At 43.6% G+C, this 17,237-nt stretch overlaps 2 protein-coding genes and 1 pseudogene across 2 annotated transcripts; 2 read left to right on the top strand and 1 right to left on the bottom strand.

The window, feature by feature from the left end:
- On the bottom strand, window positions 1-1,131 carry ora5 (olfactory receptor class A related 5). Its single transcript, XM_071522347.1, has one exon. The coding sequence runs from the start codon at window positions 1,129-1,131 to the stop codon at window positions 1-3; it is 1,131 nt and encodes a 376-aa protein (XP_071378448.1).
- Window positions 1,132-2,215: 1,084 nt separating this feature from the next.
- On the top strand, window positions 2,216-13,862 carry zdhhc8a (zinc finger DHHC-type palmitoyltransferase 8a). The gene is made up of 11 exons (XM_071522353.1): window positions 2,216-2,319; window positions 9,069-9,190; window positions 9,295-9,452; window positions 10,103-10,275; window positions 10,895-10,997; window positions 11,218-11,309; window positions 11,403-11,532; window positions 11,670-11,784; window positions 12,160-12,272; window positions 12,405-13,617; window positions 13,771-13,862. Exons 1-11 carry the CDS (start codon window positions 2,216-2,218, stop codon window positions 13,860-13,862), a joined length of 2,415 nt encoding a protein of 804 aa, XP_071378454.1.
- Window positions 13,863-15,907: 2,045 nt separating this feature from the next.
- Window positions 15,908-16,955, top strand: LOC139646335 (E3 SUMO-protein ligase KIAA1586-like; annotated as a pseudogene).
- Window positions 16,956-17,237: the final 282 nt, after the last annotated feature.

Raw genomic sequence — 17,237 nt, 5'->3', positions numbered from 1 at the left:
CTACCCTCTGCAGGAGCAGGACAGTTTTTTCACCCCATGCAGGAATATGTAAGGGATGATGCAGGTGTACGAGGCTGCAATATAGCTGGCCACCTCCACCACTATTGAAGAAGTGTGGATGTTGTTGGTGATGCGCAGCAGGAGATGAGTCAGCCAGCAGACCAGGAACACGCTGGCTACAGCCACCACACTCTTGGCTGCCCTCACCTGAGTGCTTGAGCTTGGACTGGACTTAGCTGGCGGCTGGCTGGGCCTCAAGAGACTTGGTGGAGCTCCAACTCTGTTCTCTCTGTTAGCTTCTCCGTTGAGGGGGGAGCTGGGGGAGCTGTGGCCTGAGGGTCCCTCATCAGGACAGGAGGAACCCGGCATGCTAGTGTGAACGTTGGAAAGGGACGGAGTATCTCTGTGATCGCTGGAGGAGCCTGGACCAGAGACGGTGCTGATGCTTCTCTCATGATCTTTGCTGTCATCCTTGGCCATATCTTTGGTGTCGGAGTTGTGGCCCTGTATGCGCCTCTGGTTTTGCAGCAGAGTGATGACAATCTGGACACTGGCGTATACTATCCCAGCGAGAGGGATTGCATTAGCCAGGGTTAGATACAACACCTCGTAGGTCTGCATGGCGAACGGACTAGGGAAGACATCTATGCAGTCTTCGTGGCTCTCGTTCGCCCCCTCCACTGCAACAAAGAAAAAGTGCGGGATGCCGAAGACCACAGCCACCGTCCAGCTTCCAGCCAGCAGCCAGGCCACCAGGCGGAGGCTGTCCAGCCGCACCGGTGCCCCTCCCCGCTTCAGGGAGCCGACCAGCTTCTGGTACCAGAACACACTGATGAAGAAGGTGGTGTAGATGCTGCTGGTCTCCGACAGGTCGGCGCAAAAACGAAACACGCCGCAGAAAGTTTCTCCCAGGAACCATCGGTCAGCAAAGTCCGCTATGGTGTCGGGTAAGTCCACCAGGTAGTTGGTGATGAGGTTGGAGACAGCCAGGTTGAGGAAAAGCACCTCGTTGGTGCGGATTGGACTCTTGTGCCCAGGGAGCGAGCGGAAGGCCAGCCAGTTGTTTCCCAGGATCCCTGCCAGAAACATGAGTGCTCTGATGATGGATTCAATCCACTCCTCTGCATCCATCATTATTCAGGCCTACCTCTCTTAACCTTCACTCTTAAATAAAGGATGTTCCAACAGTGTTACAGTTTTCCTGCTGAACGCTCTTCCTGTAACCTTGTGTTGTGGGATGCTTTGGTCTAAGGATATTTATAGGGGAAGCTAACAAGCCCAGCCCAGTTGTGCTGTAGGGCTCAAACAACGTCTTACTTTTAAAACAAAGCTATTATGAAGAAGGTAGTCCCACTGAGACTGACTTGTTTTTTTCTCATGGTAGGTCCACCACATGGCTGAACAAACCAAAAAAGTAGTAAAGTGACTGATAAAACTAACTGAAGAGTGAACAAAAAAATGTAGTAAACAGATACAAAAGCAGAATTTGAATCTCCCATTGAGCAAGTGCAACTGTGAAAGTCCCTAAAGAGCCACAAACAAAATATAATGTAAGCTCCTGTAAGTTTACAGTATATAGGTTGGCTATACTTAAGCGCAAGAGTTTGCCTTGTAATGCCAACAAGACATTTCAACCTGATGATACTGTAAAACCCAAATGTAAACTACAACGTCAATTTAACAGACAGAGCAATAACTGATTGATAACAGTGAGATTTTTTTTTTCTTGATCAGTGGGAATTTTGCATGATACTGATGACATTTCTCGCTAACAAAAACATGATCCTAACTGATTTTATAAACGCTATATCTGAAATGGTGTGGCAGAAATAACAGCTTTTATCATAGTTTTTATTTATTTATTTTTAGGCTAAATAATTTCAGATCATTAGGTCACAGCAGGGGGTCCCAGAGTAGGCTACAGTGTAGTAGCGCTTCACGTGATTCATCTCTAAAGCTCCACCTTTAGGATAAATCCGAGCCGGGGTCTGCGCGCTGCCGCTCGGCCGGGACAGACGGACGGGACGCAGGAGTATTAAGCAGCGGGCAGTTTCTTTCTTTCACTCTTCTTTTTCGACTATGCTTTCGTCTCCCTGCGCTCTGCGGTGGATGAAGCTAGGCGGGGGTCCGACATACTCACCCACCAGCACTTGTAACCCGACCCGTGTTGTCGCTTTCGTTAGGATGAGACTCTGATGCCTGTGGGACGGACAGGATGCCCGCCAGCGGCGCCGACAGGCTGAAACCCAGCGCCTTCATCCCGGTTTCCACAGCCGCCTGCCTCCTCGTCGGGTCCACCACCTTGTTCTTCGTCTTCACGTGAGTTAACCCGCGTGTGCCCGAAAATGAAAAGTTGGTGACATGCACTGTTTGTTTTTGTCCCGAACCGGGCCAATGTCCCGCAGTTCACGTGCACGCCGAAATCATCCATCCATCCATCCATCCTTGTCTGTTCGTCCGTCTGTTCATGCGTCATGTATCCTTTCATTAAAAATAACAAATATTTTTTTTGCTATGTTTTGTAGTGGTCTTTTCGAAGTGAATTGTATTTTGAGACTCTGAAGTGTTCCACATGTTGGGCATCCATGGCATCTATGGCATCCACACCCATTCATTCACTGTATTCACCAAGTTGCCATTTAAGTTGAATGGTATAGTGCCTAAACAATTTTCTTCTTATTTTTGATTTTATCTTATCCCCCAGTTTAATTCAAAAGAAGTTGTGTAGCTGAAACAAATATTAAAAATGGGGGAGAAAAAAAAATCATTTTGAACTCACTCTCTAAAAAAAGATGTGAAAAGAGCACCATTTCTTATTTTTCACTCGCTTCACTCTGTTGGCAAACACACTAAAATCTGACCTGATTGGCTCTGAGTCCAGTCCTGGGTGCCTGCCCATAATGCTCTGCACTCCACTGCAGCCTGAGGACTCGGAGTAAGCACAGTTTAGAGGATAAGCTACCCACCATCAGCATACATCAAAATGTGATTATGAGCCGTATCTGTCAGGAATTTAGCTGGAAGAAGTCAGATGAGCGCACAGTGTGTCTTTAAACGCAGCACAAAGTGTGTGTAAGAATCAGTTGTGTGTTGAGTTTTAATATAGTGTTTTGGAAAGTGTTAGAATAGTTAATTTTAGTCTCCTTGTACTGACCTATTTACAAGGAAAGAGACATCTAGGGGAAGATTGAAAAGACTCAGCTCATGCCTCGTACCATTTGTAGCCAACACTGGCCTGCAGGAAAAAGTTGCTATAATTTCGCACTTTATTACTAAATAAGTCCAATGTGAATGCTGCAGGTCAGTCCGACATATTTCCTAGACTTCAGACAGTCAATTTATCTCAAAACAGTTCCATTTCTAAAGCATGTATTTATGATTAAGGACTAGGGAGAAAATGTCAGGGTCATAAATGAAAGCACCCTTATTTAGATATGGAGCGAAACGAAGATCCCCACTATTGATGGGCTGAAACCACAGCAGCTCTACGCTAAGTCTGCTGACCCTTGACCCCAGTAGCCATATCTGTCCTAGTTTCTCCTGTATTCTCCAGCTCCGCACTGTTGGATTCTGCCACCGGATTGGGAGTATGGGATTAGGATCCTTTGGTCAATGCCATGTGATCCCCCATCTGGGAAAAATGGAGTCTGAAATCTTTGAATTTACTATTAGCTATTTGAAGATGAGTCCAAACCCACTTAAATATTTACAGTACTGTACCCCCTTTGGACTGATTTTCTCTATAAAAAGCAAAGCAGGTTTCTCTGCCACTGGGAAACCCCAAGCAATGTTTAGTCCTGGACCTGGATAGATTTGTGTCCACACTCCACCCCATTATGTTTTCTTAACAGTACTTTATGTTAGACAGTGAGTTTATACTCTTCAACAATGTAAAGAAAGCCTTGAAAGAGTTATTTAACATAATTTTTGTTATTTTTAATGTCACACTTTACAGCTCCAGGACAGGAATGTAAAATTCCTTGTGTTTGTTGGAAATAGACTATTTTAAAGTTAATTTTGTTTGGTGTTAAGGACATCAGGCTAGATTAAACTGTATAGTAGGGAAGGTTAAGTGTGTCAAACAGTTTTAATCTAATGACTCTGCAAGTCTAAACAGACATCATGCCTAATGTCCTCACTTCATACTCCATTGATACTCTATATTCAAATATAAACACAGGAAGGTTTAAGAGTGCAAATCACCATTTGATGGGAAAGTGAATGAATAAGGACAATTATAAGCAAAATCACTGTTACCATATCCCATATTTATCCCATTGATTTACATTGATTTAGCTGTATGCTAATGCTAAAATGTCTTAACAGCCTGCTGCAGCTAGATGAAAACAGGCTGAGTGACGCTTCTTTATATTGTTCGGCCTGCTGATGTGACAGATTGAAAAGAGTTCGTTTTAATTGGGACTCTAACCTAGTAATATCATCAGACTTGTGAGGATAGTAGTATGAATGTGTGATCTGTTTGGGATGAGACTTGGGCTGCGTTTGAGCTGAAATGATCAGGACTTTATATGATATAAAGCATTTTTTTAATTAACTCAGCCCAGTAGAAGAAATCCTAAAATGTCTCCAAGTTCCTCGGCTCAAAACAACCCCACAGTATTTGTCTCTGTGCTCTCTGAAAATATCCATCCGCCATGAGAGAAAATAGTCCAAAGCCTCACCCACTAACTGGTCGACAGTGTGACATTCTGCCATAATGTCTGTAGTTTAGTTTGGCTGTTTGTTTGGTATGGAGTATGGAGACTTAAGGCCATTCTTATCAGCATAAAACACAAGGTTAGAATAATTGTCTTTCAGGAGAAAATCGGCAGCAAGTCAGTACTTTGTCAACTGCCAGCAAAAGCTAGTTTATATCCTGTTTATCTGCCAAGTCAGCAGCTGCAGCGCCTCCCTTCCTCCAGCAGCAGAGATGGACAGGTGCCACGCTCCGTCCGACCCCACCTTGGTAACGCTGAGTGAAAGGGACATTGCTTGTCATCCGTGATAATGTCAACCTTGCCTTTACCCTGGATATTGTGAATCACAGTATCATAAGTGAGTGCCAGTCAAGCCCTGTGTCCTCATGTCAATATTCATGTTCCCTAAGTTTACCTCTTCACTTTGGTGTGTCAGTTTTGATAGCCATAAACACTTAAACAATTTATTTAAACAAGGGGGGAAGAGAAGTGGTAAAGCAGAGAGAGTATGCACTGGCTATCGTTTTATTTATCAAGTAATAGTCAAGTACAGCTGGCACTACTTTTTGCAAAGATCATCGTCTGTGCATCTGGTGTTCTGTGTGTGTTTGCATAAGTGCACGCTTCTATTTGTATTTCCATCGCAACTTTGATTGAGTTTGAAAAGGACCTTTAAAACTAGAGGCTTTCAGTCTTCCTTTTGCCTGATAAGATTCATCAGCTTCTGCTTCCTGCTTTTGTTCTTCAGGCCTTGAAATGTTGTCTATGTTAGCGCTTACTGTTTTGCATTGTTAACTGAGGCAGGCCACCTCCGCCCAGCAAAGACCAAAGGCCTCTGGAGAAATGCCACTTATTACTATGATCTTTACAGGTACAGGACCTTGTTTATCCAGTTACAGAACTGTGTGTTCAGAATACTCAAATGTATTGCAATAATATGCCAAAAGCTTATTCAAAATATAAAACATAGATTCATGATCATTCTGAATTATGTTGTACTGTCTAATTTGCAGCTTAAATGGTTTTGCGTTACCAGAAAAAGCTCAACCATTAAAATGATAGAATTTATATTTTTTGCACTGCCACATGCTTTAAGGAGTTTATTGGATAGTGTGCAGTGAAGATAGGACTGGTGGAGGAGAGGGTGGATGACATGAGACACAGATCATGAGCCAGACTTGAACCCACGACATTGTGAGCACATAGTTTGGGTCCTGGGCCGCTGAGCTATGCGTTGCCACATGTTTTGTCCATTATACCTGCTCAGTAAACTGGCACTTCAGAAGTCTGAGATTCAGAGAAATATGAGTTCTGTTGTACCTAATTGATGTCTGTACAGTTTGTCAGATTGAGTTGTATTTCTAGAGATGTTGTGAGTGGATTTGTTTACTGGCGATGTTGTGCACTGATGTTACGTATAGAAATCTTTGATAGACATAGCGGTGATGACAGTTATCAGTCTTTTACCATATTTCACAAATCTCTCAGCAGTAATAGCAACAAATCTCTCCACAGCGAAGGAGCCTTGGCTGCCAGCAGTGCTGAGCTCGCTGTCTGACCGCCCGTGTGCTGCCTGTGCCACTGACCCACTGCTGGGACGAGGACAGCCAGTGTGCAGATTGCAGAGCAGCTTACCGTTCTGTGTGATTTAATACAGCTCTGCCTGCGCCGTTTCATTAGGTGGGGCTTGTCTTGCCACACTGCAGTGTAATGAACTGTCCTTCCCCGCAGTCCAGATGGTCTCAAACCAACGATGGAGGCGGGCCGCCCATGCACAGGCATCCGCACTGTAATCCCTTCCACAAGAAATCAGTGGGATGACCTCTTACAGGCTCCCTGCTCACCTTCTCTGTTTCATCCACACTCTGGGACTGGGCTTATTCGGCATTGTATTTTGTAATTGTAATCTCACCATATTGAGCTCATTTGTTTTTGTGAATCTAGTGAAATAGATAAAACTTAACGTAACATTTGAAGCTAAAGGCTAGAGGACTTTAAAGGCTGAGTAAAGTGGGAATCAACTGCCACAGTTTGACTTCAAGTTATTCCAACAAATTAGTCATGCTGCTTCAGCATGAAATATGATTGGCTGAAATGACAGATCAAATCCCTCTTTGATAGATCTCACTGTAAAGGAGGTCTGGCTTATTCAGCTCAGTCCTCTGAATTAACCTTTTTAGTTGGGCTCACCTAAGCTTTTAAAGATCTTTTATAGTTTGATGAGAGGGGTGCTGTTGCCCAGAGTTAACTACGCAGCGTGTGTTACACAGCTTAATGTAACTGATCAGCTATGACAGTTTAAGCACATGTCAAACATGACCATATTTAGTGAAAAGGACTTGGATACAAATCCTACATAGCAGCTTTAGGGGGGATCATATTATGCTCCTTAATCTTTTTGTAGCACAATTCACTGGTTCTTAAGGTTTTCATAATTTGATTATGTTAAATTTGCTCACATCAATGAAGAAAATCTGGTGTATGTCCAATGTTTCTTCATGAATTGAATCCCCAGACTAAGGTTATGAATGTTGTAGCAGTGTCTTATTGTGGCAGAGGGTCTTTTGCAGTTACAGACGACCAGTATTGACTCTATTGGGCTTATCCCATAGTAGTGTAGCGTGTTGTGTGACGCATGGTGAGTCTTGACTGCATGCTCGGTGTGTCCAGTGTCTAATGTGAGGATTCCACAATGCACTGGACTGGCAGAATGGTCTGTAATCCAGAGTTCATAATCCAGGGATTACTGGGTTTGCAGCTGGCATGGCATCACCAGGCATTCCTCTAGGGGGGCGGGGGTGCCCCTCCCCCACAGCCTAAAACCGACCAGGGGGTTTGGGAATTGGAGCTGGACTGGGATGAGGCCTGTGACTGAGGTGCAAAACTCTTTATTCTGTTAGTGTTTTCACTTGAGATGGAGTGTATTCCATTGTATTTATCACTCACAGGTGTTGATGCCTTTGAAGTTACAGCTGAATAAATTTGTATGGCGGATGTCATGTGAAGTAAATCAGTTTTACACATGTTTTACACACGAGTTACACTGTTTGCATGCAGCAGTCCTGTAACTCATTATACATGAGAGACTTCACAGAAGATGCTGCATAATATTTTACTATGTATCACTACTGATAGAGATACTCAATTACCATGCCAAGACATTGTATGTAACTTTTAAGTATTCAAATAGAAAATTCCCATACAGTATATAGGTTAAAAACGTGGCATTCAATCAAACACTGTTAATATAATCCAGTGAACCTTCCCCTGTCTGTCTACCACTATAACCTGATTACACTACCCCACCCTCTAATCTCACACTGTACAGATATAATCATACTCCCATTCAGTTTAATTCAGCACTTCTAGCCACGCACAGCGATTGAGTTGGGGGGAAAAGATATAATGGCTCTCTAAGATTTGAGGTCATATATACACAAAAAGCTTTTCTATAGGTTAAAGAGGTTTAGAGGCAATTATGGTTCTTATGTTACTATGTGCACAATTCACAGACTGAGACAATTGTCCTTTGGTGAAATCGTATGATTAAAAAATTAAAAGTTAAACATCAGTTTTCATTATAATTGGTTTTTCTTCTTTCAAAGGCACACTCAGTAAATTATTGCATATTCAGTCATTACAGTATTGCTCTAGCTGGACGGCTTTATTACAGCCATTTGACTGCTTATTATGGTCACTGCTATTACAACAATAACATGCAAAGGCTACTTCATTAAAGACAAAAAGCACATTATTTGCATTGCATTGCATGTCTTTTTACATAAACCAGACCATCCTGCGACAACACAAGCAGTCTTCCGAGGGCATTTCTGGTTTTCACAACACAACAGTAATGTAACAACCTGATATCCTAAACTGCAGGGCTTCAGTAGACACTCTAGACTTCTGAAATGATATTTGCTATTATGGCTTCCACATCCAATAAGCCATTACAAGTGTCCAGACTGGCCTCATTGTGTAGCATAGAGTGTCTATACTGCAGAGTGCATCAACACTCTGCTAAGAGATCATCATTTAATCAGTCACTTAATCCTTTGTTGCTGGCAGTGGTAAACAGACCAGTAAATGCTACACAAACACCATTATCTTACATTTCAAACATGAGAGCGTTTCCCGTTTGTCAGTCACCGCTCCCATCAGAATAAACGCTTTACGGGATGATGTTTATCCCTAAGAATTTTTGTTTTAGCAGTGATTAGTTTTAACTTCAACCTCTAATCGATGGATACCATAAAATGCAAGATCAAAAATCTCTCATGCCCTGTATTTGTACCATGAACTGTCCTTCGAATTAACTTGTATCACACTAAACGGAAAGTACGGTAAAAAGTTCCTCCTGTGTGTGTTCAGGTGCCCGTGGCTGGCAGTGACCATCTCCCCCGCTGTGCCGCCATGCTGTGCCACCCTCTTCCTCTTTGTGCTGGCCAACTTCACCATGGCAACCTTTATGGATGCAGGTGTACTCCCAATGGGTTAGTAGTCACAAGTTACGTTACTTTTAGGGAAGATCACGTTTTTTTTTCTAAAAGTGTTTGTTATTATTATTCACAATTTCATATATATATGTCGGTTCCAGCTAACGAGGATGAGGACAAGGACGACGACTTCCGTGCTCCGCTGTATAAGAATGTGGAAGTGAAGGGGGTCCAGGTCCGGATGAAGTGGTGCGCTTCGTGTCATTTCTACAGACCGCCACGCTGCTCCCACTGCAGCGTCTGTGATCACTGTGTGGAGGTTAGTGGAGGGAAGGATGGATAGATTTAGGGAAGGGAGGAGGAAAGGACGGGCAAAATCAATAGTGGCAGTGACGGTAAGAAAAACTAGATACCAGGGAGGGTGTAGAAAAAACATTGGGTCGGGGATTTAAATGGGGGAAATGAGTGGCAGGGGTAAGAAAATAAAGCACATGGTTGAACAGAGGGAAAGAGTAAAGCGAGCAGGGCTTATGAGTGGGGAAGAGAGAGTAGCAGTGTGTGGGGAGGAGTAAATAAAGAGGGGGATTTCTGCAGGGTGGAGAGTGAATGATGGACAGAGGGTGATGGAGGGAGGGAGAGAGATCCCATTAATCAGGTTAATCCTTTTCTCAGATCCTTTGTGGTCTCTGCAGAAATGAAATCTGAAAAGGTTTCAGACAGCCTGTGTTAAACAAAGTGTGTTTAGACAGCACAGTGAATATTCCCAAAGTAACTGATCCTCTAGTTAATGCTTGCTTTTTGGTTGCATCATTAGACGCATATGCATCATTCATGACCATCAACACTTCAGTCTGCTTTGCAATACTGCTGCAAAATATTTGATTTAGACCCAGTGCTATTATGTTCTGTTTTCCTCCTTTGAGGGAACTCATTCCTTGTTCATTTGTCTTTTTCATAAACTGCTTGTAGGACTTTGATCATCACTGTCCCTGGGTGAACAACTGCATTGGGAGGCGAAACTACCGCTACTTCTTTCTATTTCTGCTGTCACTGACCGTGCATATGGTGGGTGTGTTCACCTTTGGCCTCCTCTATGTCCTAAACCACATGGAAGACTTATGGAAGCTGCACTGCACTGTCACGTATCCTTACACACACTCACTGTATGTGTGTGTATGTGTGTGTGTGTGTGTGTGTGTGTGTGTGTGTGGTGTGTGTGTGTGGTGTGTGTTTCTATACTCTGCCCATCCAAAGTTTGGGGACACCCTAGCTTTTGAAAATGTTTAATAAATAAGCATGTTGGCTTTGACGGTTTGCAATAACCTAACCCCATTAAAGACTAACTAGGTTTAGTTTGAGAAAAACATACTAATATTTGTGATGATAACACTAAAACAATTAAATGATGTGTTCATCAAAAAAAAAAAAAACCTCCCTTAGCAGCTGTAACTGCTGCACACTGCGAACAGTCAGTTTTTAAAGGCGTTCCTCTTGCAGGACGTCCCAGAGGCAAAACCTTCTCTTCATACCAAAGAAGGGATGAATGTTTAATAAATATATTCACAGTATTAGTAAATAGCTATTTTATGTTAACAAAAACATTGCTGGCATTTTTTTCCTTACGTCTTCATTGAACAAAATCAAATAGTAAGTGTCCCCAAACTTTTGACGGGCAGTGTGTATATGATGTGTGTATTTCTGTGTGTAAATGTGGACAATTCAAGACTAATGCAAGACAGTTTTCCTTGACAGCATGTCTAGTTTGGTTGTGATAAGTATATCAGGGCTGTTTCTCATCCCGGTGCTCGGCCTGACTGGGTTCCATCTGTACCTGGTGTCCAGAGGACGCACCACCAATGAACAGGTCAGTCTGATTTACCTGATGTAAAACTACTAAGTGCAGTGGCATGTATTTATTAAAATTAGTGAATTAGTGAGCTTTTAGACAGATTGATAACACTTTCCAATGGCATTATTCCAATGTATCATCCTATGGAAATATGGAAAGTATACCTAATGCATAATGTGTTTACAAGTATATAACAATACAATTTGTGTACTTATGTTTACTTATGCTCCCGCAGGTAACTGGGAAGTTTCAAGGAGGAGTAAATCCTTTTACGCGAGGTTGTTGTAACAACCTGGAATATCTGATTTGCAGTCCCATCTCTCCAAAGTAAGAGACATTCTCTACTTTCTCTGCAGCATTTACAATTAACTTGTAACTCACTGACTGTCACTTTGCTCTCTCTCTGTCCCGTCGCCCCAGGTACACAGCGAGGCCCTGTAAGAAAACAGCGGTCCGTGTTCAGCCTCCGTTCCTGAGACCAGAGATCGACAGGCAGATACCAGTGAAAGTCAGGGACAACGGGATACAGAGTCACAATCTCCAAAATAAAGTATACATGCACAGATTACGAGAATGTTCCGGTCACAGGAAATATTTCCTCACATATCTTCACCTGAGGATCATGACCTCAGCTATTAAGGAATATAATTAGATCTCTCATGTCCTCCTGTTGTTTTCTTCTGCCAGCGTTCCTCAGCTGGCACTCTTGAGTTGTCGGACGTCAAGCGGCTGAACACTCCACCACCGCTGCCGCCCAAACCCGACCACGGTCTGCTGAAGAGCCAGCTAGCTGCCCTGGATGGTAGGATCTCACATATAGTCTGATAACCAGACACGGCACTGATCAATCCATATTTCTATAGAAAGTATATATATATATATATCTATATATATATATATACACATAAGTATATATATAAGTGTGTGTATATATATATATATATATATACATATATAAGCGTATATATATATAAGCGTGTATATATACTGTATATACACGCTTATATAGAGACAAAGATTTGAGGATCTATTCTGTAAGCAGTGGTTTCATTGCTGACCTGTATTTGTGGATTTGTTTATAGGATTGCTATATCTGCCTAGATATTACGTTCACAAGTTGCCACTATATGTTTTGAGACATTTTCAATAAATAGTCACAATCTAACCACTTTTTCAGAGATGGGACACCACACCAAAACCATCGTTCCTGCATCCATTCCAACTGTGCCACAGCTACGACCGGTCCTAGAGGCGATATCCAGAGGGTCATCACCCATTCCTCCGGAGCAGGTGTTTTTCAGTCTGATATTCACTTGTTATACTGTAGGAATGTGATCCTCATTATCTGAAACGGTTGTCTGGTTCAGTGTTTTGACTAGTCTCTGACACACGTTGCTGTGTGGTTTTTGTGTTGTTGTTTAGCTGTTGAAGACATCAGAGCAGCAAGGGAATAAGAAAAGTCCAGACCTCCACAGCGAGTCTAAACACAGCCCCGGGAGAGGCAGCCAGCCGGACAGCTTGTCTGTCCAGCCCCCTTTCCAGATCAACCCTATGTCCAGCCCACTGCTGCTGAACTCGCTGACGCTCAACTCGCGCTCCCTCACCCTCAAACACAGCTATCGCCACGGCAGCAAGTCCCAGCTGCCTGTTATGCACTCTGAGGGTCTGGTGTCCAATCCCCCGCCAGGCCTCTTCTCCCCTTCCAGCGTGCTGGCCAGCCGCAGCAGCAGTCTTTCCTATGATAACCTCATGAACCCTGGAGACCCTCAGCTCCTGGCACAGAGAGGGGGTCCTCCAATGGGCTACCACCCCCACTTCATGACCCTGGGCGCAGACGGGTCTGTGGTGCAGCGGCCTCCTCCTCATGCCTACAGTCCGGTGTTTATGGGCGTCACCAGACAGTCTCCCCAGCCCAGAGACCCATCTCCTTCTCTGCAGGGTCTCACCTCGCGGGACCCCTCACCCTCCTTACAGGGTTTCATTCAAAGAGACCCTTCTCCCGCTTTCCAAGGGCTGATGCCGCGGGACCTCGCACCCCAAGGCATAACATCGCGAGACCTCACCCCTCCTGGTCTGACCTTGCGAGATATCACTTCGCAGGGTCTGACGGCCCGGGATCTCGGCCCGCAGGGTTTGACTCCTCAGAAGTCTGCTGCTGCGCGCTATGACAACCTGTCAAAAACCATCATGGCATCTATCCAGGAGCGAAGGGAGCTGGAAGAGAGGGAGAGGATGCTGCGTCTGCAAGCCAGATCCCAGGCCCTGTACGGCCCAGACGTGGGTGTCTATGACATCCCCAGCAGGCGGAGCCTCCCTCCAGACAGCATCCGACCCCCAGGCTCCCGGGGACCGACCCCTCCGGCCTACGGCTCCCGGGAATTTTTGATGAGTACTGGTATACTCGGTTATGGGATAAGGAGTTCACCCCTCTCCAGCTCCTCTACGTCTTCTCTTACCCGAGGCCCAAAAACATCTAGCTCCCCGCTGCAGAGCAGCAGCAGCAGCAGCCTGCACAGCAAGGGCAGGTCTTCCTCTCCAGCTTACTGTCCTCCAGACAGACAGACTCAACCCCTCCCCTCCTCAACATCCACTCTGCCCCGTATGCCCTCCTCCTCCACCTCCTCCTACTGTCCTCCAGACAGACAGACTCAACCCCTCCCCTCCTCAACATCCACCCTGCCCCGTATACCCTCCTCCTCCACCTCCTCCTACTGTCCTCCAGACAGACAGACTCAACCCCTCCCCTCCTCAACGTCCACCCTGCCCCGTATGCCCTCCTCCTCCGCCTCCCCCTACGCCTCCTACGGCACCACAAAACGATCCTCACTGTCCTACTCCTCCGAGGGGACGGACTCAGTCACCCTGGGGGTCCTGAAGTAAGATATACTCCTTGTTTCCAATGGTGTGAAAGACACCTCTATGCAGTGTTAGTCGCAGTCTTCACAGTTCCCAAATACTTTGTAAATAAGAGGCTGTTTGGGACGTTCCTGTGTGGGAGGGTGTGTGAGGAACATAAATGTGCAGTGAAGGGTAAACTTTTTTAGAATATTCTTACACATGTCAGTTTCTCTTGACTCTTGTTAATCCAAAAAGGTGATTCTCAGGATAGCCGTGCCTCCTCTTATATTATATATTATAGATGACCTTATTGTTTGTTTCTATGTGTTTTGATATTGCTTTTGTGAAACAATGTAATACCACATTATCTACTTCATTTGTCTCCTGATGAAAAATCCCTATTTAGTAATATTTTGTAGTTGTTTGTATGAATAAAATTGATTTGTTAATTTTTTTTTATCATTCCCTTTTCTGCTGGTTTGTCTTGAGTGTGAATGGTATTCACTCTGGAATAGTTTTATTGCCACCTGCACAGGACCATAACAGATAACTCAGACAGTTAAAGGAAAAATGAAAAATAAACTGAAACATAGATGTCAAAAGCACCTAGAGCTCTAGCAGCAGAAGCAAAGTTGTATTTTAGTTTTGGTCATCAATCTTGCTTCAAAGAACATTCAGATTTCATTTCAGTTGCATTACGACAACATCATATCTCATACTTGCATAATCCCTTAATAATCCCATTATTTTAGCTCAGTGTACAATAGATGTCATGCTTTACAAAAATAGTGGGCAGGGTCAAAGTGCGAAGACATCACAGCAATTCTTTAACCTAAAACCCAGTCCCATTTTAAACTGCTACAATGCATATAGTTAGTTAGTTTATTGTCCCCGGGGGGAAATTATATATACATGTATTTATATAGTGGTGATACTATTGTATTACAGAACAAACAAAAACAAACAAGTCTAAGCAGATTTGGGGGTCACTAATAAATAAGGTAAGAATGAAGCAAGCCAGAACAGAAGGTATTTATGTGGTGTGGGGAAATACAGTAGTGTGGTGGAGAGGTTTAATTTGCCTCTGCAATGCCCTTTTCTGCAATGTATTTGCACATGGCACCCTCTAGCGAACGGTTTCAGGAGGTGGTAGTGCTGTGTGCATCATATAAATTGGGCAGCCACCGAGATCCAGCAGATGCTGCTATTGTGTGTAAAATGCCCAAAAGCAACATCTAGGGGATGACAGGTGGTATAAGGAGTGCTAAAGACCAAAGAGGAGGTGGGAAAATGTGTCCTGTGTCCATTCCACTTCAACATCCTACAGGAATCCATCATTCATGTTTCTTCTTCTTCTTATAATTATTACTGCTATTATTATTATTACTGAGAATCTTCCGTCTCTCTCCCCTTTCAACTATCTAATAAAGGCAAATGGCAACAAAAATAATCTTAAAGAAAAACAAAGTATGAAGTTTTTCTGCCCCCAGAGATTAACCTGCAGGACAGAAAAGCACCTGTTTGGGGTGATCATTTGGTATTCTTCATGCATCAAAAGGTTAGGGTCAGATGACGAATCACATGACAGGCTTGGCATTCTGCTGTTACAGACAGCAACAAACGTCTGCTCCTCTGGCTGGCCTTCAACTGTAGAATAGGCTCATTAGTCATTTGGAGTCTTTGTGACAGAAATATTTGTAGTAACAAACTTTTATTTTCTTGAGGCCGGAGAGACAATCATGCATAGAGTTTACATCTTTTATGTGTAAGCAATGAATGACAAGACATTCCACTTTTGTGCAAATTGTAGCTAATTATGAGACAAATGTGACAGCCTAAAACAACCCGAAACACCTGTCTGATTGAATTTGGTGACAGCAAACTTTACCATGATTTCATCAATATGTTTAGGTCATGACAAATTACAGTCTAACTTAAACATGTGCTGCATTTATTCACAGCATTTATGAATACATTTAACTGAGGATCGCTGCTTAGAGAATTGTGCCAAATACAATTCATTGTCTTCTTAAACATTACAACATGATAGCAACTTCTTATTTAAAGTTCAGATGCATATTGTATACATGGACATACTGGCCTTAGTGAGTCATGTCAAGTAAAACTGTAATGGTATAGCACATTTTTGTCAATGTGCTTTACATAAAAATCTTTTTTTTGATTGTGGATCAGTCTTACTGTGGACAAAAGCTTACATGATGGTGTTATGTGATGGTGAGGTGGAGAACATATTTCTTGAGCTGAATATGGGAACAACAGGAGTTTGTATATCAAGCTTTTGGAGGCAGACTTTGACATTGAGTATTTGTCCCACCTGATCAGCATCGCTACAGATGGAACCTCGGTGACGACAGGGAGAGAGAGAGAGCGGCCTGATCACAAGGCTGAAGAGATTTCCCTTCCCCTCTGAGTGTGCAATGCCTTGCTCACAGACTGGAGTTGGCAGCGCATGATGCACTGAACCCGGCTACAGGCTGAAACCCCTTTGAAATACTCATATCAAAGTTGTATACAGCACATTTTACCACCAGCCTCCCAAAAATGCCTGGCTGCTCGCTGACGCTGCCACCCAAACCAACATCAGCCTGCTGAAAATCTGACAAATATTTACCATCTGCTGGGCTGCTAGGAGCTTCAGCAGTGTGAAAGCCGTCTGGAAAGATTTCCCAGCCTTGGCAGAGCAGATGAGGAAGGCCTCTGAAGACCGTACGCGCTCTGATGTGGAGCGCAAGAAATTCAGTGGGATGATAAAACGTCTCGCCTGCACTGGCTTCGTTAAAGACATAGCAACAACGAGATGTGTGCTGCGTGAGCCTCTCGCTTAAACTGCAGGTGAGAAACCAGGCTTTGCTTTTAATGTAAAATAAGTTACGTGAAATGTAAACAACATAATTAAGGCTAATAACAGTCTTTTCACTTACTTTTGAGAGCAGGAGCACGTCCCTGATGGATGCCACTCAGGAGATCAATGGAGGTGTTGGAGGCCATGAAGACGACACCAGGAGAGTCAGTGATGCCAAAGACCGCTTTAGGACAGGAACCTTCAAAGGCATCGCACTGGATCCCAGCAGGGAAAATGTGAACAAGCTGCAGTTATGCCGTTATGTATTTTAACACCTGGAACAAAACGGCATATATCATTTTGGGCATTTTTCGAAAAGCACATTCATATTTTTATGTAAGATGGACTGGTGGGGTACAGAGAGTGGGGAAAACGGCGTCATCCTCTTCTGTAAGACCCGTCACAAGTTTCCAGCAGTGGGAAAGAAGTGTGGGATGTGTGGTTTGTTATGATTTAAAATAAAAACAAACCATAGTGGCACAAATTGAGGTGTTTATGTGCAAATATGCAATTCAGATGTATTATTTCATAGTTCAATAGAATTATTGCACCTA

The sequence above is a fragment of the Centroberyx affinis genome, unplaced genomic scaffold (genome assembly GCF_046629955.1).
Source record: "Centroberyx affinis isolate AG114_WGS23_722 - 3 ecotype Tasmania unplaced genomic scaffold, CSIRO-AGI_Caff_v1 ptg000977l_1, whole genome shotgun sequence".
NCBI lineage: Eukaryota > Metazoa > Chordata > Actinopteri > Beryciformes > Berycidae > Centroberyx > Centroberyx affinis.
This window is presented reverse-complemented; position numbering and strand designations above follow the sequence as displayed.

Excerpts from the sequence above, each read along its gene's own strand:
- ora5 (XM_071522347.1), bottom strand. The coding sequence starts at position 1,131 with ATGGATGCAGAGGAGTGGATTGAATCCATCATCAGAGCACTCATGTTT.
- zdhhc8a (XM_071522353.1), top strand. The coding sequence starts at position 2,216 with ATGCCCGCCAGCGGCGCCGACAGGCTGAAACCCAGCGCCTTCATCCCG. Across the intron at positions 10,276-10,894 it reads AAGCTGCACTGCACTGTCAC|TTTGGTTGTGATAAGTATAT; the intron begins GTATCCTTACAC and ends CAGCATGTCTAG. Across the intron at positions 13,618-13,770 it reads CACCTCCTCCTACTGTCCTC|CCCCCTACGCCTCCTACGGC; the intron begins CAGACAGACAGA and ends CCTCCTCCGCCT.